General features: G+C 59.1%; 9 protein-coding genes and 1 non-coding gene across 10 annotated transcripts; 7 read left to right on the top strand and 3 right to left on the bottom strand.

The window, feature by feature from the left end:
• Positions 1-1736: 1736 nt before the first annotated feature.
• EHS24_000046 (uncharacterized protein) lies at positions 1737-5690 on the top strand (the record flags this gene model as incomplete). The annotated part of the gene is made up of 3 exons (XM_028615888.1): positions 1737-1863; positions 2013-2441; positions 2551-5690. The coding sequence occupies 3 exons, from the start codon at positions 1737-1739 to the stop codon at positions 5688-5690; spliced, it is 3696 nt and encodes a 1231-aa protein (XP_028479745.1).
• A 779-nt stretch (positions 5691-6469) lies between these two features.
• Positions 6470-6824, top strand: EHS24_000045 (uncharacterized protein; the record flags this gene model as incomplete). The annotated part of the gene is made up of 2 exons (XM_028615887.1): positions 6470-6521; positions 6631-6824. The coding sequence occupies 2 exons, from the start codon at positions 6470-6472 to the stop codon at positions 6822-6824; spliced, it is 246 nt and encodes an 81-aa protein (XP_028479744.1).
• A 1348-nt stretch (positions 6825-8172) lies between these two features.
• Positions 8173-8252, bottom strand: EHS24_000044. The gene has a single exon. It is a non-coding gene; the product is annotated as a tRNA-Gly (tRNA).
• Positions 8253-9073: 821 nt separating this feature from the next.
• LCC2_1 (laccase, multicopper oxidase, benzenediol:oxygen oxidorectuctase) lies at positions 9074-11191 on the top strand (the record flags this gene model as incomplete). The annotated part of the gene is made up of 1 exon (XM_028615886.1): positions 9074-11191. The coding sequence occupies one exon, from the start codon at positions 9074-9076 to the stop codon at positions 11189-11191; it is 2118 nt and encodes a 705-aa protein (XP_028479743.1).
• Positions 11192-11827: 636 nt separating this feature from the next.
• Positions 11828-14938, top strand: EHS24_000042 (uncharacterized protein; the record flags this gene model as incomplete). Its single annotated transcript, XM_028615885.1, has 8 exons — positions 11828-11888; positions 11941-12119; positions 12171-12305; positions 12372-12482; positions 12557-12754; positions 12813-13037; positions 13105-13386; positions 13439-14938. The coding sequence occupies 8 exons, from the start codon at positions 11828-11830 to the stop codon at positions 14936-14938; spliced, it is 2691 nt and encodes an 896-aa protein (XP_028479742.1).
• A 522-nt stretch (positions 14939-15460) lies between these two features.
• Positions 15461-16102, top strand: RPS12_1 (40S ribosomal protein S12; the record flags this gene model as incomplete). The annotated part of the gene is made up of 2 exons (XM_028615884.1): positions 15461-15590; positions 15789-16102. 2 exons carry the CDS (start codon positions 15461-15463, stop codon positions 16100-16102), a joined length of 444 nt encoding a protein of 147 aa, XP_028479741.1.
• Positions 16103-16628: 526 nt separating this feature from the next.
• On the bottom strand, positions 16629-17764 carry EHS24_000040 (uncharacterized protein; the record flags this gene model as incomplete). The annotated part of the gene is made up of 5 exons (XM_028615883.1): positions 16629-16820; positions 16866-17189; positions 17245-17306; positions 17347-17470; positions 17579-17764. The coding sequence occupies 5 exons, from the start codon at positions 17762-17764 to the stop codon at positions 16629-16631; spliced, it is 888 nt and encodes a 295-aa protein (XP_028479740.1).
• Positions 17765-18169: 405 nt separating this feature from the next.
• On the bottom strand, positions 18170-20024 carry FCY2 (purine-cytosine permease; the record flags this gene model as incomplete). Its single annotated transcript, XM_028615882.1, has 8 exons — positions 18170-18644; positions 18684-18795; positions 18835-19010; positions 19061-19183; positions 19228-19309; positions 19348-19434; positions 19473-19809; positions 19854-20024. 8 exons carry the CDS (start codon positions 20022-20024, stop codon positions 18170-18172), a joined length of 1563 nt encoding a protein of 520 aa, XP_028479739.1.
• Positions 20025-21280: 1256 nt separating this feature from the next.
• On the top strand, positions 21281-22741 carry EHS24_000038 (uncharacterized protein; the record flags this gene model as incomplete). The annotated part of the gene is made up of 4 exons (XM_028615881.1): positions 21281-21637; positions 21696-21799; positions 21895-22369; positions 22607-22741. 4 exons carry the CDS (start codon positions 21281-21283, stop codon positions 22739-22741), a joined length of 1071 nt encoding a protein of 356 aa, XP_028479738.1.
• Positions 22742-22928: 187 nt separating this feature from the next.
• On the top strand, positions 22929-24396 carry EHS24_000037 (uncharacterized protein; the record flags this gene model as incomplete). The annotated part of the gene is made up of 5 exons (XM_028615880.1): positions 22929-23140; positions 23175-23379; positions 23416-23640; positions 23707-23985; positions 24088-24396. 5 exons carry the CDS (start codon positions 22929-22931, stop codon positions 24394-24396), a joined length of 1230 nt encoding a protein of 409 aa, XP_028479737.1.
• Between the last annotated feature and the right edge of the window lie 64 nt (positions 24397-24460).

The raw sequence follows: 24460 nt of genomic DNA, 5'->3' as shown, positions 1-24460 counted from the left end.
GACAGCACAGGTTATCAGTCTGGCCGCAGCGTAGTGGTCGTAGTAGTACTGGGACCAAGGCTGACGGCCGTGTGCCGGTCTGGACCCGATCAGTGAACCTTCTAAGAAGTCGAAGGCGAAGTTAGTCGCCACTGGGCCACTGACGGCCAGTCTGCTGCGGTGCGTTCTCGGTCGGTCGTCCGGCTGCCTGCTGCCGCATGCACACTGCCGTTTCCACCCCCGCGCATCACGCAAGAAGCACAGCTCCGTCCGCCCGTGTCAACGCCACTTGGCCATTGCCACCGAGCGTCGCCACATTCATCCCATCACCCGTCACATTCCTCGCCAGACGGTGTATGGAAAGGCTGTTGCGGAGATACATGTCGGCCCCTGCCCGAACGACTTGGGTTACCGCTTTGCCCGCATGGCTGATGATATACATATCTGAGACAACGGCCAACGAACGGCCACATTACAAAGGTCCTTGATTCCTTTTGCCTTACCTGGGTCCTCGTCTCCGAGGCACGGTGGTGGAATCCAAGCCTCCGATAACCTGGGGCCTCTCGGCCTCTCGGGTCGCTCATATGGTGTGGGCCCGATCGGGCCGAATAAATCCACAAAAACATAGACAGACAGCTCCACCAACTCGTCGCTCCTCCTCTTCGCTTGCATTGGAAAGAACAAGGTTGGATCAATGTCCTTTCCCGTCATTGCGGAACCCTCCATGTAGTTTGGGGGTTGTGGGGGTTCGTGTGAGACTAGGACGGAATGGGTGGATCTTCGTTTAGAATGAAATGAGGGGACTGACGTTATATACTGCTGTTTTGGCATGTCAATGTCAGGAGATCTACAGAGGTACAGAGGCAGAGAGAGAGAGTGTGTGTTGGCAGCGGTTACGGGGTTTGGAGAGAGGCCTCGAGAGAGAGGTTTTGGTTAGTCCGCGCGAGGGCCCGAGGATGTCGGCCGCGGTGACGTACTCGGGCTCTCCTCGGGGGACTTTGCTTTTTTGTGGTTCAGGGGCGGCGGGGCGGGCAAGCTTCCAAGCAGTCGAGCAGAGAAAGGGGAGAGCTGTCTCTCTGTCTCTGTTGTGCAAAGTGATGGTTTTGGTGGGTTTGGTGGAACAAGCTCTGGCTAAAGCTGGCAATGAACGGCACACGCCGCTGATCGCTGAGAAAAAGAGCCACGCAGACCCAAACAGGTACATGGAGAGAGACGGGACAACGACGAGACGAGGGGATGCACGAAAGCCAACACAGTCAGCGTCACCCACAGGGCTCTCTCCCACCATATGTATATGCATCCCACCCTGGGCACGGTATGCGCAGCCGGCGGCCATGCACTACTTCGGCCTCGGCGGCGCGGACAGAGCCTGCAGAGAGCCTGATTCCTGGGGTGGCTTCACCGCTGTGGCTTACGGCCCTTTCCTGTTCACCTCTCCCCTCCCTCTCGTCTTCCAACACACACCGGTCTCTGCTGCTCACGGCTCTCTCTCTCTCTCCGTCACTCTCTCTCTCTCTCACCACCCTTCCACACCGGCAATACACATGGGCTGCCCATCACAAGCAAGCGCTTGGTCGATCACTCCTTGCGCATAAGCGTCGCATACGCCCCTCGCCACCTACCACCGCACATTCTCGCCGCACCCGAAACACACGACCCCACACCACATTACATTTTGGTACCTCCGTGTCTCGTGCGTCCACTCTTCACATCGCACACCACACCCGCCGGCTCGCCGGCGCTCAGGCTCCCCTACCATGCCTCTATCGGTCGCGGGGTCGGCGTCGGCGTCGGTCGCAGACAGCCGCCCTGCAAGCAAGCTCGGTATCAAGATGCCCTCCAGCAGCCAGCGTGTAGAGGCCAAATATGATGTTGTCCTGGACTGTGAGTGCCCACGAGGACATATGATCGCCGCCGCCGATTAGGAGATGCCTCGTTCTTCCGCCGCCGCCGCCGTGGTGCTCTACAGCAGCACCCGGCGGCACGATGGGCCGACGCTACTACACCTGGCGAGCCAGACGGGTTCGTTGCAGCACCTCACGTCTGCAATCCTGTCATCATCCCTGCAGAGAAAATAACCGCTGACATGACCTCCTCGCCCACCTCATCATATCACCGTCGTCATTTTCTCACGACGCCCCTCACCACACCATCCCCTTCGCTCCTCTCTCGCTGTGCTGCTCGCTGGCAATGCCGCCGTCACCTCACAGACCCCAACCTCGAGCTACACTCGGCGGCGGCCAGCGGTAACGTTGGTCTCGTGCACTATGCCCTGACGCACGGTCAACCTGTCAATTCACTACTACACGGCTGCCTTCCTCTCCATGCGGCCAGTTCGGGCGGCAACGTCAGTGTCGTCCGCATGCTCATAGAGCGGGGGGCAGACGTCAACGCCCCGCGCCTCCCCCGTCGCTACAGCGACTTTAGGCGGGGGTCCAACGCTCCGGCCGTCGGAACTGCTGGTGAGTGCCCAGATCCCAACGGCGTCTGTTTGCCGGCGTCCCGGCCGTCACATGTGTCTTGCCTTGGTTCTTCGTTCTTCGGGCTCATCACTGATCATCACTCGCGCAGGATCCACGCCTCTGCATTTTGCCGCTGCCAACGGTCACGCTTCCGTGGTGGAGATTCTCCTCGCCTACGGCGCCGTCGCAGATAAGCCGGATAAGAATGGCATGACCCCCGAGGACCTCGCAGAGTTGAGCAACTACGCACACATCACACACACCATTCGCGTGTGGCGACAGATGAACGAGACGCCGTCCAAGCCGCCAAGTGATGGAGACGCAGAGGCTGGCCCGTCTGGCGCACGCCGGTCACGAGCCGACTCTGCAGCCAGCAGCGCCATGTCCGACGCTAGCGACGCTCAGCAGCAGTCGCGCAACAAGGGAAAGGAACGTGCAGCCAGTATGGTCACCCTTGCGTCGGAGAAGGGTATTCGCCTGTTGCGCAACAGTCTCGAGAACGGCTTCCGCAACAGCGGCGGTGGTACCCGCACGTCACCGACGACAAACGCCAACACGGGGCTGCTGTCATTGACAAGAGGCGACGCTACACCCACGACGCCCCCCAATGTCATTACAACTCCTGCAACACCAGGAGCAGAGACCAGGGAGCCCAGCCTCGACCTTCCGTCTCCGTTTGGCGATTCGGCGCCCCCAGATGCCGCCGCCACCGAAGAGGCGTACAACTCTCCAAACCAGGACGCCGACAATGCCAACAACCCCATGCGTTCGTCTCGTCGACCTTCGCTGCCGGCTATCATTGAAAAGGCGTCCAACAGTCGGACCGCCTTCCGAACCGCGATCCGCAAGACGGAAGAGTCTTCGCCGTCGATCGCTGGATCGCCACCATCGTCCCCTCCCAGTAACAGCGGCGGTTCCTTCTTCCGTGGTCGTGCCCGTGACCGCAACTTCAACAAGCATGCCATCCTCGGACTGTTCCGCCGCGGCCAGTCGCCACCCTCCCGAAGCCCCAGCCCACCGCAGCGGCTGGAGCCACCGCGCGTCCTTGCCGCCGCGGAAGCCGACGCCAATGTCCGCCGGCTGAAGCGTGCGAGCATGGACCCCGAGCTCATGAAGATGGCCATCGACTCGATGGAGCTCAACGCGCAGCTCGAGGCGGCTGCCGTTACCTCGGCACCAGTCTCCAAGACTCGGTTCTTCGAGGAGCCGCAGACCCCCATCATGGCCGACCGCCCCATCCTGACTGCGCCGTCAACAGTGGAGAGGTCGTGGGACCGCCGCCCGTCTGGTCGTGTCCGCGGCGTGATCAGCCCCAGTCCTCTCGCCAACGAGTGGGGAGCGAATGAGGACGACGAGGACCGCGACCGCACAGTCACAGTGCGCCGCACGAGGACCGAGGTTCGCAAACAGCCCTCGCACCCGCGCCGCATGCCCAGCGAGCCAGTCATGAATGGCTATGGACCTAAACGACGCGCATCCACTATGCCAAGCGAACAGCGTACCGTCTCCAACCCTGACACTGCTGCGAGCAGCATGTCCAGCTCGCCCTTCTTCCCTCCCAGCGACGCCGAGGCGGCCGACGACGAGCGCGAGGACGTTATTGAGAGTGCCATGCCCAGCATTGAGGCCTTGGCAGTGACCCGCGCCCAAGCCCAAGGGTCAGCCGACTCGAGCCCCGTGGCGTCCATCGACGTTCCAGCTTTGACCCTCGACGCTCCGGACGATTCGGAGCTCACGTCCAGCACGGAACTGCGCGAGCTGTCCGAGATGGACGCGGAGACGCGTCGTCTTCGCGGCGAGAGTGTCGGTTCGTCCGTAACCAACTCTTCCCGCGGCATCAAGACACCTCCCTCTGTCACTCCCCCGGGAGCTACGAAACCCTTTGTGGATGAGGTGTCCAACGACATGCGCTCGCTCGGCTTCATCCCCTCGTCTCCGAGCGGACGTGCAAATGGTGGTGGTGGTGGCGGCGGTCGCGCTCGCGGCCACAGCCTAGGGTCACAGTTCCCGCCTGTGCCCGAGCACGAAGTGACCGACAGCTACGACGCTCGCCCACCGCTCAAGATGATCTCCACGCACGCCGAGGCGCGTGACGCAATGCAGCAGACGGAGCGCGACGTGCTCGAGCTGGCGCAGATGCCAGTCACCGAGGACTCGTACCGTTCGCTTGCTGACCAACTCGCGGCATATGGCGACACGCACGCTCTCGCCGAAGAGTTTGCGCGCGTCGAGAGCGGCAGCCAGACCGGCAGCCGTCTCTCGCATGGATCCCTCACGAGCAGTGCGAGCGGTGACAGCAGTGGACGGCACAAGCGGCGGTCTGTTAGCTCGACCACCTCGGCGACTCGCCACTCGCGCAACGCGACCTCGCCATCCCTTTCATTCACCGCACTCGAGGGCAAGGTGCCGTCGATCCACGACGTCTACGACCGTCGCGACAAGGCGTACCGCGACCGCATGAGCAGTCTGGCGTCCACGCCCATCCATGGCATGCAGGTCCGCTCCATGGCTACTGTGACGCGCAGCCGCACCGTGTCGGGCGACTATGTCTCCGGAACCCGCAGCCGCGCGACGTCTGGCAGTGACAACTGGCTCACTGCCGGTCCGCACCAGAAGCCGCCCCATCCCCAGCGACGCCTCACCGACCCGTCCATGACGGCGATGGCACCCGAGGGAAACACGCACATGTCCGGCCAGATGCCCATGGTCTCTGAGCTGTATGGCTCGCGCAAGCTCAGCGGCTCCCGTTCGGCGCTTGGGTATCGCCACCCCTCCTCGGCACCTGTCACCGCCATGCCGTCGGCCCGCGCTTCGCCTGTCCCGGGCGTACACCGGTCGAACAGCACCACAATGTCGCGCTCCTCGTCCCTACACCGCCCGAACGACCGCGTCAACTCGATGCGGTACCAGGGTCTCGCCCAGGCGCGCCAGTTTGCCGCATCCTCGGCGCACGGATCAGCCTTTGCGTCGCACTATGGCGCAACCACGGCGGACGGGAACGAGAGCGACGACTCGGAGGAACGGCGGCGCGAGTACACTGTCCTCACGAACGACTGGCAGAGCGAGCGCGCACCGTCGCGCGCCGAGACCGTCGCGTCCTCCAAACCCATGGGCCGCTCCGTGTCCGTCTCGGGCCACCACGGCGGCTACGGCCACGCCCACAGTAACAGCGTGGGCGGCACGAGCTCGAGTTCTGGCCGCTGGGGCCAGTTCAAGGGCGCGATTGGGAACCTCAACCTGCGTCGTTGAGCATGGACGACCGGAACGATCTCCCCTGTCTCTGTGTGTGTCTGTTTTTCTCTCTGTTTTTTCCTGTATTTGTACCCACCCGTTTGCGTTTCTTTGGTTGTCATACAACAATTCCATCGCCCCTTCCCCCCCCTCCCCCCCTCCCCCCCTCCCCTTCCTTCACCCTTCACATCACCTCCCTCACTCCCCACCGCCCGCATTCCAGTCTCCATCCACTTTCATCCACTTTCATCATGGTACCCACAGTCACGATTCACGTATGCAATTTGCACTGCACTTTACATGCATTGGGCTCGCAGCAGAGGCGCATAGGCTCAGAGGTTGAGAGACAAAGGCCGTGTGTCACCTCCCAGATCTGACAGGACAAGTGAGACAATAACACACACGCGCCTGTCTGGAATCTGTCCAGCGCAGGAGCGCAGCTGGCGCACCGGCGCACTCACCACACACACTACCACCTTCTCCCTCGATCCCTCGTCTGTCCGAACGCGCCGGGGCTTTCGGGGGGTTGCACACATTACAAAACGGCATGAAGCATGGTTTTGTGTTATGGTGGCGCGACGCCTCCTTCCCTCCCTCCGTCCTCCTTTGGATGCACGGACCCATGGCCCCCATCTACAGCTTGCGGCGGACGACACCACACACACAACAATGCAACGAAGAGGACGACGAGTGGTTCATATATCCTGTGCCACGGCGAGATCTTGTCGTCACCCACAGTTCTTTGAAATACACCACCACCACCACCCACCACATCTACACTCTCCCAAACACACAAGATGTCTCCCTGGGCCTATTGCCGTGGCAACGAAGTGGGACGCAACATTGGCGGTGAGTGGAGTGGCGTTCTCCGTTCCCCCACCAGGCCACCAGGGGATCCGGGGACATGCTCGCTGTCAAACGGTCCAATTCACACAGCGCTGACACCTCCTCCCTCCAGAGCCGTGCGCAGACTGCGACCATGTCTGCTGGTACTGCGGCGCCCAGCTGCCGTCGCGCACCAAGATGACGAACAAGAGCACACCGCAGCCCCACCAGGCCCCGGCGAACACGTTCCTCTCGCTTGCGCGCCCGTCCGAGGCCGAGGACGGCGTCGTCTGGGGTGCAGGCGACATGGGCCCCCTTGTTGCGTGAAGTGTGTGGCCTGGGCGATACCTTGGCTTCTTGTGCTGTTGTATTCCAGCTTGTATTTTTTGTTATTGTACTCTATTGTCTTTCCGTCTCCTGGCGACATGCGACATGTGCGTGGCCAGGGGTCGTGAGAGACTCGATCGTCTCGTATGTACATTGCCAGGCTACTGTACCACTGTGAGTCAGACCTATGAGAGGATTCATGAGGAGCGAAGTTAAGTGCTCACGGACAAAGGAGGGAGTTCCCTCTGCTGTCCTTTGAGGTGCGTGCGTGCTGTGACGTCATGCACGCTACATCTGTCATGTCCTCGTCCCAGCTTGACGCACACTTCCAGCTTGACGCACACTTGTACACTTGGGCTGTGAGCTGACTCGTGAGTGGACAGACACGGCGCCGAGTGGAGGGAGTCCAGCGGCCAGTGGTGAGACTGAAGGCCACACCATTGTAATGTCGCCGCCGCGTAGGCACAGCCGCATCTGGAACCGGTCGATCCCGACATGCGGCGGGAATTGGCTCGCTCTGTCGTTTCAATCCTCTTCTCGTCTCTCTCACACATCACACACATCCACACCTTGCCATCCATGGAGCACAACCCGCCTCCCCAGTGCGTCGGCCACGCCACCAACCGCGCCAACGCTGGCTGTACGTGACGGGCAACAGCTGGTGTACTGACTCTTTCCCCCAGCGCCCTGCGTCGCCGTCAAGGACCACGAGGGCAGCTGGAACTGCCACTACTGCAAGCGCGACATGAACCTCCCTCCCATCCTCCAGTAATCCTGGTTTTTCGCACCGGCCATAGGCCTTCGACTCAACCACTGTATTCACACCCGTCGCAAGTCGCAAGTCGCGTATGTCGAGAACTAGGACTGTTATGAAGCAAGCATGAGCAACAGCATGTCGATGGATGCCCCGGGTGCTTGCCCATCTCGCTGCTCGCCGCATCGGGCGGGTGGCGAAGCGCGGAGGCACAACCGCACTCTGGCCGCCGGGTTTAGCCGGAGGAGCGGGATCAAATTGTGTGTCTCAATGCTACGGAACCAAAACGCGTGGCGTGGCGCGCGCGTGGGCGTCCTCCTGCCCCCCACTCTCCACCTTCCCGTCGTTTTTCCTGCCAACTCTCCCCTCGCCGCCCACCATGGCCATGCACTCACAACAAGGACTGCCAGCATACACCAGGAAGGGCCATTGACGTCCTGACGTCGCGAATAAACTCTGCACGATGCGTCACGCGGCCACACGGCGTCTCAGTGTCGGAACTCCTTCCTCTTCCCAGTACCGTGTCACCTCGTCCTCCTCTGGACATCGAAAAAGGTTGCTCGAGGACCTTGGGAGGTACTCGAGGCGCTGCGATACACCGTAAGGGAGTCGAACCCCTGCCGCGTCGAGACTGCACGTGGCAACGACGCATGATACCGTTTCACCAACGGTGTTATGATATCTATTACTTTTGGCTGACGACAGAGTGTTTGCCTCACTTTCTTTGATTGACAAGAGGCGCCAAGCTCAAGACGTTCTACACCCCTACAGAGTAGATTCTCGCGCGTCCCTTGAAAGCAAACCCATACTCCGACAGATGGCCATAACAGACACGTTCGAGCACTGCTGTCTAAACCTACTCACAAGCGCCGCGTCATACTGGGTTTCCGTACTTGTAACGTCTTCCAGGTACTTCGCACCCCTCCTCTCTCGTCAAGGGTACTCGCATTCGCCTCGTAATTAATAGACGAGCGCCACCAAGCGTCCATACCTGGAAATCAGACCACCCAGCCGTTCCTCGGCAAACCTTACTGAGCGGCCAGGTGGCACTACTGACAAGGTCCACGGGAGTGTTGTACCCCTGTGTACAGTCTCCCGCAGCCCCTTGCAGTCGGTCATCCTTGTCAACAACCGCGCACCATACCCCCTGCACACGGTGTTCAGCGGTGTGGAAAGGAGGAGGAGGATCATTCGCCGCGGGGTGATTCCACGGAACACGAAACAGGAACAACTAATTTCTGTGATGGCCTATTCGGCTTCGCGTTCTCAGGGTTGATCTGGTTTAAAGCCTCAAAGCCTCAACTCAACAACACCACATCTCTCCTGAAGACCACTGTGCTTGGCAGCCTGGGGGGTGTCCGTACCGGGTGGGTGATGTGGGTCAGCATCTGTTGGCTAGGTGTAATCGCTTGCCGTCGCCCTGAAGGTGAATAACTTATAACGACGAGACATGGGATAGACTCGCCGACATTCTTGTGAAGGACTAACTACCATCATGCGCCTCTTGCCTGTGGCCGTGCTCAGTCTCGCGCCGGTCTTTGCCGTTGCACAGACCACGCCAACAGCCTCGTCAAGCACCACAGCATCTGACACTGTTGCATCGACCACCGCCGCCGCTTCAGCGTCAACTCTCACCTCCCAGGCTCCTTCCTCCGTTACAGCTGGCCTTCTGGACGCCGCATCCCAGCTCATCACAATCACCACCACCGGTCCCAACACGGCCCCACTTCCCAGCGTGACCGGCTCGGTCTTCGTCTCGTTCCCAGCCCCGCAGCCATATGTCACGCCGACCTTGCCTGCCTGGGGCGCGTTCTGGTCCTACTCGCAGCCGCCTATCCCGGCCACCTCGACCACAGCAGCAGCTCCACCGACATTTACCGTGTCGGGCGGTTCGGCAGCCGCCCTTGCGGCGGCTCCCCAGGAGCGCGAGTACACTTTCAACATAGGGTATGCGGCCGGTGCTCCAGCCGGATTCCACCGCCGCTTGCTGGTCATCAACAACCAGTACCCTGGGCCACTCATAGAGGCCAACCAGGGCGACACGGTGGTCGTGCATGTCAACAATGGCCTGGATATTCCCCAGACCATCCACTGGCATGGCATGAGGCAGAATGGCACCAACGTCATGGACGGTGTGCCCGGGTTCTCTCAGTGTGCCATCCCTGCCGGCGGGTCGTTTACGTACCGCTTCCAGGTGGACGGCGAGATGGGTACGTACTGGTACCACTCGCACTATGGAAACACGCTCGCGGACGGCCTGGTTGGCGGCCTGTTGATCCACGCAAAGAACGACCCCCTCGTCCAAGGCGTAGACTATGACGATGACCAGGTGGTCTACATTGGCGACTTTATGAATGACGACTCGGAAGTCATCATTGAGAACGAGACCAACATCCTCACCCCATACCGCGGTATCCCCTTTGTCGTCGAGCCCGACGCGGTGCTCATCAACGGTATCGGCCAGGCCAACTGCAACAACGCGCAGCGCGGGGTACCGTGCACGCAGAACCACCCTGCCGAGGTGAACGTCATTGCAGGGAAACAGACGCGTCTCCGCCTCATCAACCACTCGGGGCAGGCCCTGATCCGCTTCTCCATCGACAACCACCAGCTCCGCGTCATCGAGGCAGACGACACGGGAGTCGAGAGCGTATGGGTCAACGAGATCCCCGTCGGTGCCGGCCAGCGCTACTCTGTTGTCGTGCAGGCCAACCAAGGTGCCGCGGGCAGCTCATTCTGGATCCGCGCACACGTAGCCACATTCTGCATCAACCCGCTGGCCACGGTCAATGGGGTCGGAATCTTGCGCTACACCGATGCAGCAGGTGGCAGTGTCGGCCTGGCTGACCCCACAACCCAACCGTGGTCCAACCTCAAGATCCCCAACGTCGCCGTCTGCCAGGACCTCGACGACGACGGTACCGCTCTCGTCCCGCTCATCAAGGAGAATGCCCCCACAACCACGTCCCAAACTGCGGTCATGAACTCGCTCTTTGGCATCTTTGTCGACCCCAACACGCACACTGCATTCATGGGTTTTGGTATGAACGGCGTAGCCTACAAGAACTACATCAACAACCCGCTCTTGACCCGTGTCATGGACGGCATCGCGATAGGCGGCAACGAAGTCGCCTCGGTCACGTTTGACGGGCAGGGCTCGGCAGACCTGATCATCAACGTCCTCGACCCGCCGCCCATCGGCCACCCATTCCACCTGCACGGCCGCCCCTTTTACATTGTCAAGCGCGGCTCTGGCGCCATGACCAGCACCCTCTGGGCTCTCACCCGCAGCACGGCCGCCACCACCACCAACCCGCTCCGGCGGGACACCATCGTCATCCCGCAGTGGTCGTACGCCGTCCTCCGCATCAAGCTCGATGATCCGGGAGTCTGGCCACTGCACTGCCACATTGGCTGGCACCTGGCCGCGGGCAAGATGGCCGCGGTCGTGATTGGGTCTGCTGCTGTCAAGACGTTTTCCAGGCCGGCCGACTGGGCGGCTCTGTGTGACGGGACCGACCCGAACGTCATTGGGCCCGGTCGCAGGAGTGATATGAGTTACATGCCGCCACAGGCGCGTGCGCCGTATGGAGTTAACACTGTGGTGGGGTAGCGAGTAGTGGTATGGACGATGTCGGTTTAGGGCTCCGAACCATGTCGAGCGCGTGCTCTTTCGCATAGTGTTTGAAGAATATCACTTACACGATGTCTGACGCCGGATCTACCGCACAATGCCGTTGCTTGGGCAGGTCGCGAGCAGGTCGAGGTTGCAGACAAGTAACGCCGGTCGAGCAGGCCTGGGATGACGTCACGTCATTGCGATGGCAGGCAGAGGCAAAATGTCGGTCAGAACTGCCCTCGAGGAAGTCATCAAGACAGATCCCCGGGGGGGGGGGGGGGGGGGGGCGCGCCCGCGGTGCGGTGAGAGAGGTTCACTGGGGGCGCAAGGTGCTGGTGCGTGCCACACGTCACACGACTGATTTAAAGCCGTATTTTGCCAGTTTTGTTTTGTCCTTTCTTCTTGCTCCATCCACTCATCCAACAATCCCCTACCTACACTCAACAACCTCATGCCTAGCAACCTCATCCTCGCTTGCGGACTGCTCTGCTCAACCATGCCCCACCCACAAGGGACGCCATACAGGCCAAGCAAGCCGAGTTGGATGTGTCAGACTATCAAAAACGGGTCGGCCCCTCGACCGTTCTGCACCGGGCTCGTCGACTTCAATGACTGGAGGCGTACCTCGACATGACTGAGCCTGGTTTTGCCGCGAGGGCTTTGCAAAGGGGTGCAGGGCCTTTGGCCATTGGTGAGTGTGTCTCTCTATGGTATCGTCGGCGGTCAATAGACTGACAAGCTAGATGAGTGGAAGGCCTACATTCACTGGAAGACTCTCCTGAGGGACGGCGACGGGAAGATCGCTGAGGACGGCAAGCTGTCGTTGAACGTAGTCCTTGCGGACATGCGCGAAACGGTCTCCGCCTACGGGGTCCTGACCCGAAATCACTTGTCACAGGAAGACAGGAAGCAGCTTGCGGCGGTGAGTACACGGCCAGCCCTCACAGTAATGGCCCCCCTGACTTTCTCTTAGTTTATCGCCACCGACCTCACCGACTTTGGTCTCCACACGGAGATGCTGGACAAGCCGACCCCAACGTCGGCGGATTTCAGACACTTCGTTGCGGCCGCGTACTCGGACGACGTGTCATGGCGTACAGCCCGCGAGGTGAGTGGCTCCTTCGCTAGAAGAACGACTGCCTCTCTGTGTGGGTGTTTTGCTGACGTGCACCAGCGGAACCAGACGATGTACCTGCTCGATGCCATCACGTTTGGGGTGAGTCGGAGTGGTGAGACCATCACGTCTGGCGGCTACGAGACCGAGAACGCAGGTCTCGAGCACGGTGTGAGTTGAGCATGGTCCTTGTTCACATCGACACAAAGTTGAGACCGCGGACAGGCGCTGACATATTGGATCAGGACCAGCGCTGGTTTGTGGTCGTGGGCGAGGACGACCGCATCGAGCTTCGGTGTATGGTCAAATTCCGATTGCTGAAAGGTCACCGTCACTCGTCGGAGTACAAGTACATGGTGCTCCGCGAGGTCGACCATGACCGCAACAGGGCGTTTGACCCCATCGTCATTGGTCTTCCACTTGCCCTCGAGGACGATGTCTTTGTGAATTTTCGGCACCGCACAAGACATCTACGCCATCCCTCCTGACCTCATCCGGCAGACGACGAACAAGTTCATTGAGCTGCCGATGAAGGACGACAAGCGGCACCTCCGCGTCTTGCGTGCCACTGTCTTTCAGGACGGGTCATGGGTGACGCACCCAACTGAAGGCCAGACGTACGCCGCAGCACGCAAGTGCCTCCTGCAGCTTGGTGAGGCGACGATGTGCCTCGACAGGGTGTACCTCGGCATGTTCCGCCGGCAAGCGATCGATGCCACCAACTCGGTACATAGCCTACACCGAGTCAGCTCGCAACTCTGCCATAGGCCACGGGCCACACGCGACTACCCAGACGCAGCACTATCTCTCGCGGACCACCACCATCGATGCTCAGGCCCGCATTATTGGCGGTGGCGAGCACGTGAGGGACGACACTGCTGCCGACGTGCGTGGCCTGGTCTACGCAATGCCAGGCGCCCCCACTGTTGTCTCCCCCGACGGCGTGCTCAAGGTCGACGCCGACACAAAACTCGTCAAGTACTCGTCCAACACCGAGCGCCTGCGCGACGAGGTGATGGCTGGGTTCCGCACCGCTGCGGAAGCCAAAGCCAGTAACCCGCGGGGCGTTTGCAGGGTATGTTGCCGCCCGAAAGCGAGCCGCCAACCGACGGTGGTATCTCCTCAAGAAGCGCCTTCATGAGGAGAGGCGGGCATACAGTACTGCTGCTATCCTTGACGCCCTGGGTGGTCTGGGGCAAGACCCAGACGCCGATGCCGATGGAGATGACGACGAGTGTTGCTCCGTCAGCGACAACGACGGCGACAACGACATTTTCAGCGACAACGACGACGACGACGACGACGACGACATCTGGGCACCACCCAGCGATGAGCACGACCCTGGACCCGAGAGTCCAGTCGCCCTCGATAAGCTCTGGGGTCTCCAAGAGACTGTCTGGGAGGAATGGCGCCACAGTGTCGCTTTCTTCACCGAAGCCGACGAGGCCTCACTTCCCAGCTCGGTCTCCCCAACCGATGCCCGCCCCCTCGCCGTCTCGGGGACCTGCTCCGTCGCCTCCTCCTCTGCGCCAGCCCCAGGCGCTGCCAATGCCTCCGCTGAGACGGATGGAGATGGCGACCTTGGCCTTGTCGCGGTCGATCCGAACGCGCCAGATTGGCGCGCACTCAAGTTCCGCGAGCTGGCCGCCCAGATTTCCTCGCCGTACCCTGGACTCGTCCTTGACGGCGTGAAGCTTCGGACTATCCTGTTCGACTCTGCCCCTGCCACGCGTCCAGAGTTGATCGAGCTGATTGGCCGTTCGACGACTATTACTGGCATCGACTCTCGCGCGCTGTCGCTTAACATTGTCGCTGTCAATGCCGACGACGAATTCGCCATTTGCATTGTCTGTGACCGCATCCGACACGAGGACGAGAGCACCAACCAATGGCTTCACCACCTAACCGAGTGTGTAGTGCAGAATGCCGCCCGCCAGTTGGTTACAGCTTCCGCCGAGGTACATGGCCTCGACAACTGCCCCTTCCTCAACTGCCAAGGGTACGGGTTTGAAGCCACCCCAGAAGCACTCGCAGTACACGCGTACAGGAGCCACCTCAATAACGCCCAGTGCCGCGTGGCAAACCTCAATGGTGATGTCTGCGGTGCTCCCGTGTCTCCCGCGCACCTAGAGCAGGCTCATGACATCGTGGGTATATTCTCCGTGACGTCCATAGCGTCTGAGAGCGTCATCTTCTGCTGCAACGAGTTGCACGTCGGTCGGCACCGAGTGATCCCGCACCGTCGCGGACACCTAGAGCCCCTCCTAATCTCAGTGAAGGCAAACCCTCGGGCACTTGGCTGCGACAATACACACAGCGGCAGCAACGCTATCATGGCATGCCCCTTTTGCCTCCTCGACGACAGCCTCGACGTCAACGTGCGCGTGAGTATGTTCAAGAACCGCCAGTCACAGCTGGAGCACATTTCCCACCACATCCTCGGTCTACCCGAGCACACCGACACGCCATGCCCTTACAATTGTGGCACACAGCTAACTCGAGCCACCGCCGCCGACCACCTCACCAGCCACCACTCACACCGCCTCGCCGGCGTTGCCGGCAACGGCATTGGAGCGTCGCGCCTAACCAATGGCGACATGACACTCCTCATGGTCTCCATATCTTGAGTGATGCAGCGAGGGTAATAGACACGTTTATGAATGAATCAACCCTACTGAGAGTACCAGTAAGCAGAGCCGCTGAATGTCTGTGCAACATGGAGCAGGTCGAGAGCATGTCGAGTTGAGCATGTTCCTTGGGGCCACATTGGCGCCGAGTTGTGACCGCGGACACGCACTGACGGATCAATCACTGCCAGCGCTGGTTCGTCGTCGTTGTAGGGGATAAGGACAACTGTATCGAATTGCCTTGCTTTCCCTTGCACAACCTCCAGTTTTCCGAGCATACGTCTGTTATACTCGGCAAGGAGGCCCCCATGCCTCCAAAACCACGCTATGTTCTTCGCGACGGTGCCACTGCACTGACAAATCGCCACAGACCCTGAAAACCTGCCGGTCAGAAAACTCCGAAAACGCCGGTTGGCCACCTGCCGAGCGACGACGGTGAATTTCGCGTGCGCGCTCAACGAAGTCGATTCCTCACTCCTTTACTTCACCCTAAAACACAAACGGTGGAAGAAGACCATCACAATGTCTGACGCCGGATCCACTGCTTCCAACGCTGCCATCGAGCAGGTCGACCAGGTCGAGGTCGCCGACAAGTCGGGCCCCATGTCCGTCGAGGCCGCTCTCGAGGATGTCATCAAGACCGCTCTGATCCGTGGGTGCCAGGAATTGAGATTTTGGCTGGTTTGATGCATCCACTCGACTCGCACGCATCTCCTCTACATTTCTGTCTTTGTTTGGAGGCAAACGGACCAGAATTGGACGAGTTATGGCGTGTTGAAGATGGACGTCACAAACCGCCACTTTTCGGTTTTCGATTTCTTCTTTTCTCCGTGCTGACTCCTTTTTTCAGACGACGGTCTTGCCCGTGGTCTCCGCGAGTCCGCCAAGGCCCTCGACAAGCGCGAGGCTCACCTCTGTGTCCTCGTCGAGACCGTCACTGAGGCCGAGTACTCGAAGCTCATTGAGGCTCTCTGCGCCGAGCACAACATCCAGCTCATCAAGGTCTCGGACGCCAAGGTCCTCGGCCAGTGGGCCGGTCTCTCGAAGATCGACCGCGAGGGCAAGCCCCGCAAGATCGTCGGCTGCTCGTGTGTCGTCGTCACCAACTACGGTGCCGAGACCGCCGGCCTCCAGGTCCTCCTTGACTACTTCAAGACCCGCTAAGCACTTTCCGTTAATGGACCAGCTCTTTCAAACGTGAGTTTTGGTCGTGACTTTCTATCTCCCCCTCGCGCATCTCTCTCTGCCTGTCTTTCCTATTCTCTCTTCACCCTGATGAATATGGGACTCCCTCTTCGCATTCATGTGTGTCGATACCCCCTTTGGAATCGAACCTACCTCGTAAGAGGCAGCCATTGTCTGATCTACTTTCGTGTTCACTTGTATTCCCAAAATCCGTTTTTAGAACGCAGCTGACTGTGATACAGTGTCGAGCAGACTCCGGTTTGTTTGCGTTAGATAGTCTGGGTCATGGATAGAGCTATGCAATGGCGCTTGGTTGCGTTACAAAGAGGCATCCATGGAGACTGCTGGGACCAGAGAATACTTAAAAATGTTTGCGGCACTGAACACTGACTGATCTACGAGCTGTAGTGGCCGGATAGCACGATGCCTGCTCCCAAAAGATGGCCTCACACCAGTTCAGCGCGCCCAGTGGCCAGTGGACTCAAGATCTTAATACGACAGTGATCTATGCTGTCCCGTTCGCCACGACAGCCGCAATATCGGGGTACAGATCAAACCGCCGCTGCGCCAACAGTGGGATGCCCGCGCGCGTGTCAGCAATGACCTGGGGGTCGAAAGTGGCATGCACAATCGTTTCCTTCTCCTCCGCGGTCGCGATGACAGCACCCATAGGTGAGACCGACATTGAGTGGCCATACTGCACGCATCAGATGCCTGCGCTGCGTTTCCGTTTGGTACTCACAATCACATATTTGGCCGTCTCGTCCCTCGCGCAACTACACGTCGCGATGTAGATCTGGTTATCCAGCGCTCTTGCCTGCTGCAGGATCTGCCAGTGGAGTGGGCCGGTGTGCGTGTTGAACGCGGCAGGGTAGAAGACGCCGACGCAACCTTGCCGCGCGGCCAAAGTGGCAATCTCGGCAAAGCGCAAGTCGTAGCAGATTGCCAGTCCGAAGCGGCCGTACGGCGTGTCAAACATAGCAAGCGACTGGCCGGGCGAGAAGGTGTCGCTCTCCTTGTACGTCATCTTGGGGAGGCACAGGTCGAACAGGTGCGTCTTGCGGTACTTTTGCACCAGGGAACCTGGGATCAGCGTGAGGTTGTGGAGTGGACCGGCGTACCTTCTGGAGACCAGACAGTAGCGCAATTGTATCGGCGGCCTTCGTCGTCCACCTCTGGGATGCTTCCTGAGTAGGTCAGCGCAAACTCATACAGATACCCACCTCCAACAATCCAAATGTTTGCTTCCTTGGCAACTGCTGAGAGCTGACGGGCCGTGTACGCGCCGTCGGGCCAAGACGATGCCGCCGCACCAGGCTGCGGGAGAGGCTCGGCAAGCTTGACAAGCTGCTCGTGTGTCTGATGTCAGCTGTGTCCGCGAGAACAATCCTTACTGTCGGGGTGTTCCACATTTCCTACACTGTCAGCTCGGACCCAGAGAGTAGTCGTACTCACAGGAAGAACCGCAATGTTGACCGGGTTGCCCTTGTCCTTGCCCTCCTTAACTGCCTTTAGCACCAGCTCGCGCATGTGCGCACACTGGCCCTGCACATCGTCGGGTGGAGCAACACGGATCTGGACAAGGGCCACGTTGACCTTGGGTCCTGCCGTAGCGTCGGGGATAGCGGTTGTCTGTGTCATGGTGAATAATGCGATGGAGACCAGCTCAATGTTGCTGTGGTAGTGTTGAGAGTGGGAGCGTCCACCTTCGTTACGGGCTGTCCCTGAGGTGGGCCGGACTTGACCGATACCAGTGCCGACTATTCAAGGCACAAGCGCCGTTCCAGTCTTGCCGTTGGACATCGATAGCGACGCGATGGAGTAGCGATAAGAAACATAATGACTGACTCGTACCCTCGGGGCGCAACACTGCCCAGTGATCGGCACCTAACCTGATTTTTACACATTTTGTTCATATTTTGAGTCGCAGTGGACGTCTACACACCATTGCGGCTAACTGGCATTGAGCTGGATTGAAACGCATTAACCTGTTCATCCCCCGGACACTATAAAACAATAGAAATATCTTCCCAGTCCCCTCACTACCTAATGACCCCAGTACTTCTTCTCAAAGTAGCGAAGAGGAATAAACGTGACGGTGGCAAAAGCAAATCCCAGCTCAAAGCCCACATCACCGCCGCCTCCGATCTTTTTGGCGATGGGCCCTGTAAAGAATGAAGTAGACATGCCCAAGGCAGCACCCATCCATCCCATACCCAGTGCAACGAATGCGGCGGCGCCGAGAGGGAGTTTACGCCAGTTGGTGTAGTCCTCTGCCACATAGTTGTCAAAGTTGCAGCGGCGGAAGATGACGTGTTCGGCCATGACAATGCCGGCGTACATGGCCAACCAGTATGCGATGAAGAGAAGGAGGTTCTCCAGGACAGCACTGAATGAATTTGCACCAGTGGCAGCGAGGCATGCGTAGACGACAGTGACGATGAGGGCCACAAAGGGGCGCGGGATGGCCTGGCAGTATTTTGACAGTGCGTGGAACGTGGTAGTGAAGATGTAGACGTTTCTGTTCCGTAAGCACCCGCATGGACTGTGTTGTGCTCACGGCGTGTTGACAGCAACAGTGGACAGAGCAAAAATGACCAAGAGGAACTTGCCAAAACCGCCGGCAGGCTCGAGGAGCGCGGCGAGCAAACCTCCCACGGCTCCATCGTCGACTGAGAGGGATCAGCTCAAGTGGGACGATGGTGACTCACACAACACTTCCCAGTCCGGACGCGCCGCAAACGTGGTGACGGCCAGTGCGCCCATGAGCTCGATGAAGATCAATGGGGTGCTGAGACCAATGAAGGTGGCCCAGAAGAGCTTGTGCGATGACGTCTCCTTGGGCATCTCGACAGTAAAGTCGGCCGCGAAACCGATCCAACCGATACTTCCCTGTTGTCAGCCCTGCTTCCCTGGGTTCGGAATGAGTCGACTCACGCGTAGCCAACAATAGCACATCCGAACGTGAGAACGCCGGCGGCTTCGGTTGGCCCACTAGGTCCCCACGCGCCAGGGAGATCCATGTACTTTGCAGATGTGCCCATGGCTACCAGGAAGGCACTGTCCGTTAGCAAAACAACAGCGGTGGTGGGGTGGCAACTCACATCAAGACCGGGTACCCGGCATACCTCTCGTACAAGTGGATGAACCTGTAGCCGCAGAATGAGATGACCAGAGACAGAACGGCTGTGTGGTCAGTAATGCAAGGGGACGTCGAGACTCACCAAGCAGGACGACTCCCGCGACAACTGGAATCTGATGGGTGGTGTCGACGGCACGCAGGCAAGAAACGCCACCAATGGTGTTCATAGCTTTGACAGTCAGCTGGGGTCACAACCTAACCACCCACTGGCCCAGCCGCAGCACGCGATCATGTTGAAAATGACAGGGATCTTGCCGGCCCAGGCGCCAAAGGCGAAGCGCGAGAACACCATTTGGCGAAGACCCAGCTCCTTGCCAAAGGTACTGAAGTAGGCGACGGGAGCGACCGAGAGGAGGTTGAAGAACACGATGGTGAGAGCGGCGTCTCTCAACCCCATACCGTAGTACAGGTGGCCGAGGTAACCGACACCAAACGTGCTCACGCAGGCGTTGACAGAGAACCACAGAGTGCCGTTATCCCACCAGGCGGTGTGCGGCCGCTCGTCCTCGGGCACGCGCTCAATGCCTCGCGACTCGACGCCAAACTGTGAAGGTCAGTCAAACCCACACAGATGCAGTGTCAACTCACGCGGTCAAACATTAACATGACCTTCCAGAGCGGGGCTAGGAACCCGGTGTCGCGTGAGACGCCATCTTGGGCTTTGAAAATGTCGTCCGTTGTCGAGTGGCCATTGTGTTCTGCCACATGGACCTGTGCCTCAATGTCGGACTTTTCGATGTCTGACGCAGTGGGTGCCATGGTAGCTTGAGTGGCAAGGGTTGGGTAACGACAGAATTGATCACACGATACGGTTCTCTACTTTTATCCAGTTTTGGGCACCGGAGCGATGCACAGTCAAGCATGCCAAGCAGCGTCGCTTATCATTCCTGTCTCGTTTACCCCTGTTATCTTAAAAAAGCCTTGAGCCTGAACCAACCGGCCCTGATCCACGCCGATGCGTTCGGAACAGGAGCAAGATTGTGCTTACCAGTTCGCTAGCAGGCCCAGGCAGACACGGGTCTGTAACGTAGAAGAATCTGCTATGCATACAAGACTAAGGACTTGGTTATGGTCGCGACCCCTAGGGCGGTCGGGGATCCGTGACCAACCGGCAGACCCACCGAACAGCCTGACGCCGCTGCGCATCGTTGTTCCGCAGGTCAACAGCCGCCGGGCCTGTGCTGCGCCTCCCTCTCAGCTCTCCCATTGTCCAACAACAACATCAGCCCCAAGGTGTGCCGACTGCTCGACAGCAATGAGCGACGCCAAGCATCGTCTGCTTTTCACAGCGTAGCAAAGCCAATCTGCAGTGACTCGCATGCTGTCCTATGCTTGGTCCCTGACTTCTGACTGCTGTAGATGCATACAACACATGCTCTCATTTCCGGCTCATTGTCTCTCCTGCACATGCACAATGCTCTCACTCCCAACCCTCTTACTTTCAACCCGCATTCACAACTATTGCTCCCATTCCTCTGCCCGCAAGCAGTTCACATAGCGGAGCTCGTGGCTCGTCACAGCGGCAGTGTTGCTGTTTCGAGTTAACACCATTATTGTATCGCTTAATCAACCACCTTCATTGAGCGCCAGTTCCTGACCAACACCAAAATGGACATGGCTCCTAAGCATTTTGAACGTTGTTTCGTTCTGAGCTGATGTGTTGTAGTACCATCCTGCGCTCATAGTGGACTGTGTGCTAGGTTGGACCCGACGGCAGTTAAAGCAGCGTCTACCAGCAAAGAAAAGAAAAAAACCGACGGAAATTACAATTTAAACACTTGTATTTGATGCTGTGTGGCAAACACCAATATGCACAACACGCGTCTCGTCAAGGTAGAGAGAAACCAAGGTAGGTTTTTGCCAGCTGCACGTGACGTGAGAGCGAGGGTGAGTGGACTCTCCCTCTGTGTGTCTGGAGTCCCAGCTGATCCGATGAAGCTGCACATCCTCTCCTTCCGCTCTGGTCTGTTTCCAAAATCTAATATTAACATACCCAAGCAAACTACATACTCATCATGCTCTGCATGCCAGCCACTTTGACTGAGTGTCTTGAGTTTGCCGACATCATACGTCAGACCGCGTTCCCCGGTGCACGCATGCATCCGCCCTTTACCACGACCAGCAAGGCCAAGCTCGCGTCGTTCGTCGCGGCCGCCGTCGAAGCCAACATCGTCAAACTGGATCCCAACCGCACCACTTCAGAGAAGATGGCGTTGTCGGTTGTGGAGCGACTCGTCCAGATGGACAACGACGTGGCCACCCATCTGGCCGACCCCACCCGCGACCCGATCCTGCTCGTGACGAACGGTCAAGTCGGAACCGGAAGACATGGCGTTGGCGGCGGTGTTGGACTTCGCGTGACTGAGGGCTTGGTAGGTATATGCCTGTATATGCCTACAGAGCCGAAGAGTACATCAGCTAACTGTGTAGCGTGACCAGGTCGAGGAGCAAGTCTTCCAGCGGCTGGCAAAGAACCCCGGTTTTCTCCTGGTCAAACCCGCCGGTGGCCACGACGGCGACGAGGCCATAACCTGGTTCGCCGACCAAAGGTTCACACTCCCCGCTCACGCCGGACAGGCGGTCAAGGTCAAGGTCCATGCAACAGGAGACCTGCTGTACCCGACCACAGCACCAAGAACGACCCAGCTTACTCCTTTGGAAACTGGCCGCTTCATCACTACCTGCGCTTTGGCCCACACTTCCTGGAGGCGTTCAACCCGGCCACAAAGCTTCCCGACTCCATCGTTGGACCCATGGATGTCGGCTTTTACGACAAGTTTGCATTCGCGTTTGCCGTGGTGGTGGTCAACACCCCTACCATCTCCTTCACGAACAAGAGCCAGGTCGCTGGCCTCATGCAAGATCGTTTCGGCACCTTCCTTACCACGAACCATGCGCACCCGGTCAACCGCGTCATGATCGCACGTCACGTCCGAAGCCACAACATCCTCGGAGGTCAGCTCACCCTGGTCACGGCCTGTTCGCTTCTCGATGGGATTCGGTTCGGTAAGGACTTCGACCTGCAGGCGCGTCTCCTCGTGTCGTGGCGGACGTTTGAGGATGAGGGGTACGACATGACGTTGCCTTCCCATCTCCCTCCTGTGGTAAACAACCCCCGGGCGGCCAACTGCGAAAAGTGGAGCACCGACGGGATCCATTCCTTGCCATGCCCCCTGGCGATGCCAAGGAAGCAGAACACAAGCGCATCAAGGCTCTCGCGGACGACGACGCCAAGCTCGTTCTTAAAAGCTAACGGAGTCCAGTGCCACGAGTGCCTGTACGGACCAGACGGATAACATCCTGAAGTGGGCATGCAATGGCCAGAAGCTGAACCGGGCAAGATGCTCTGCATGGCCCACTTCCGGATGTTCTGGTTCCTCGCCGACGGCCTCCAAGTGCCGGACAAGGTCATCATCGACATGACCATGTCTAACAACCAGCGTATTGGTAGCAATCCTGCCCATCTCATGGGCTAGTTACAGCTGTATGTACCAGGGCAATGCCTGTCTCGGCGACACGTATGGAGGCACGCTGAGCAACATGGCGAACTGTGGAGGCTGAGTTGCCGCCTAGCGTGCCACACTGACATCCCAGCGTCGCGTTGACCTTGTGCATTACGTGCACCTCCCACTACACGATGTCTGGCGACAAGGCCCGACCACCATGGCCACTCGTGGCAAAACCCCTTCCCTTCCCCCTCACCACGGCCTACTGGAGCATGCTGTCACCATCGACACCTGCGTTTCCGTCCTCCGCTCCGCCGGCAACTTGTTTGGTCCAATGCTCCTCGTGCAAGGCGTGAAGTTTCGCTCGCCTGACTCCACGGCCGGACACACCGTCGTTGTGGGGCCCAAGGACAGGAGGCAGCTGTGTTTGTACGACGGACTTTTCCACCAGGTAATCGTCCAGTACAAGTCTGTTCCTCTCCCGCGCCGCCTTCAAGGAAGGCACCATGTACATCTCGCCCAACATGTGCATCGCCGCTGCGCAGTTTGCCAGCGCGCACGATGAGGCTGAGGACATGGTGCCGCGTGGCATGCCCATCCCGGCAACGATGTCGTGGACCTGGAGCCTGGACGAGTGGCCTTCACCCCTGCCAATCCCCTTTGCGACTGTGAGTAGTTTGTTCGGCGACCAACGCTGACAACAGCGAGCCGACATGCTCGAAGCTTCCGTCGATAAGTTTGCCCAAGCGCACCGGCAGACGCAGCTGCCCAACGGCAACTGCATCGGCCGTGCGGTTGAGCTCCTCAACAACCTCCGCGTCGTGGTCCCATCAGGCCCTCACCCGGAGGACCCCAAGCTTGTGCTGTGCTTTTCGTTGCCCCCAACGAACAGCAAGCTCGGACCAGCACTTTGCCGACTGCTCGAGGTTGTGAGTAATGGAGCCAACCGTCGTCTGTTTTTGCCTCCCCTGCATACGCAAGCTAATCTGTGTTAGGCCAGTTGGGGCGAGGATATGCCGAGTTCCTGCTTGCAGTTCAATGAGGACGGCGCCGAGCTGCGGCCACACTTGGAACCACCATTCCTCGTCGTGGAATGGCGTGCCTCGTTGGCGACGCGGAATGTTGTGGTACACGCTGGGATGTCAGACGAGCACGGCGTGGGCAGCAGCGACAACAACTCATCTATATACCGCGACCTGCCGCACCCCTCGACCTTCAAAGACCCGAACAGGAGCAACCACCCCGCTTACGCTCTCAAGAACATCGTCCGCCTTGTGAGTGTCGCGCAGTACGGTCTCCGCAACATGTACTTACCTTCTCCATAGCCAAGGGAGTTGAGATTTGGAAACCCGCAACAGTCGCGCGAAGGTTTGTAGTTGGCGGCGATGGCCCAGAATGAGGGCAAGTACGCCTACAACCACCAGCAACTCGCCTTTATCAATCGTCAACGTCTCGTACAGCCCACTACCGGGGCCAACCTTCTCCGCATCATCTCCAAGGTTGAGGGTTTGATCGTGACCCCCACAGTGAGCGACGACACGCGCAAATTTGCAGGCCAAACCCGGCCCCAAGGTTCCGCGCAAGTTGGGCAGCCCCCTCAACTGAGCGATGACGCCATGCGCGTGATGGACGACGAGTACTTTACGTCTGAAGACCGACTCACCGACCCGGTATCCAACCCTTGAGATGACTACATTGCACGTGCGACCAATGGCGAGAGAGAATCAAGACTCGTGGACGTGGGTGGCG

The sequence above is a fragment of the Apiotrichum porosum genome, assembly GCF_003942205.1.
Source record: "Apiotrichum porosum strain DSM 27194 chromosome Unknown scaffold_1, whole genome shotgun sequence".
Taxonomy (NCBI): domain Eukaryota; kingdom Fungi; phylum Basidiomycota; class Tremellomycetes; order Trichosporonales; family Trichosporonaceae; genus Apiotrichum; species Apiotrichum porosum.
Note: the sequence above shows the minus strand (reverse complement) of the source record. Positions and strands in the feature narration are given on the sequence as shown.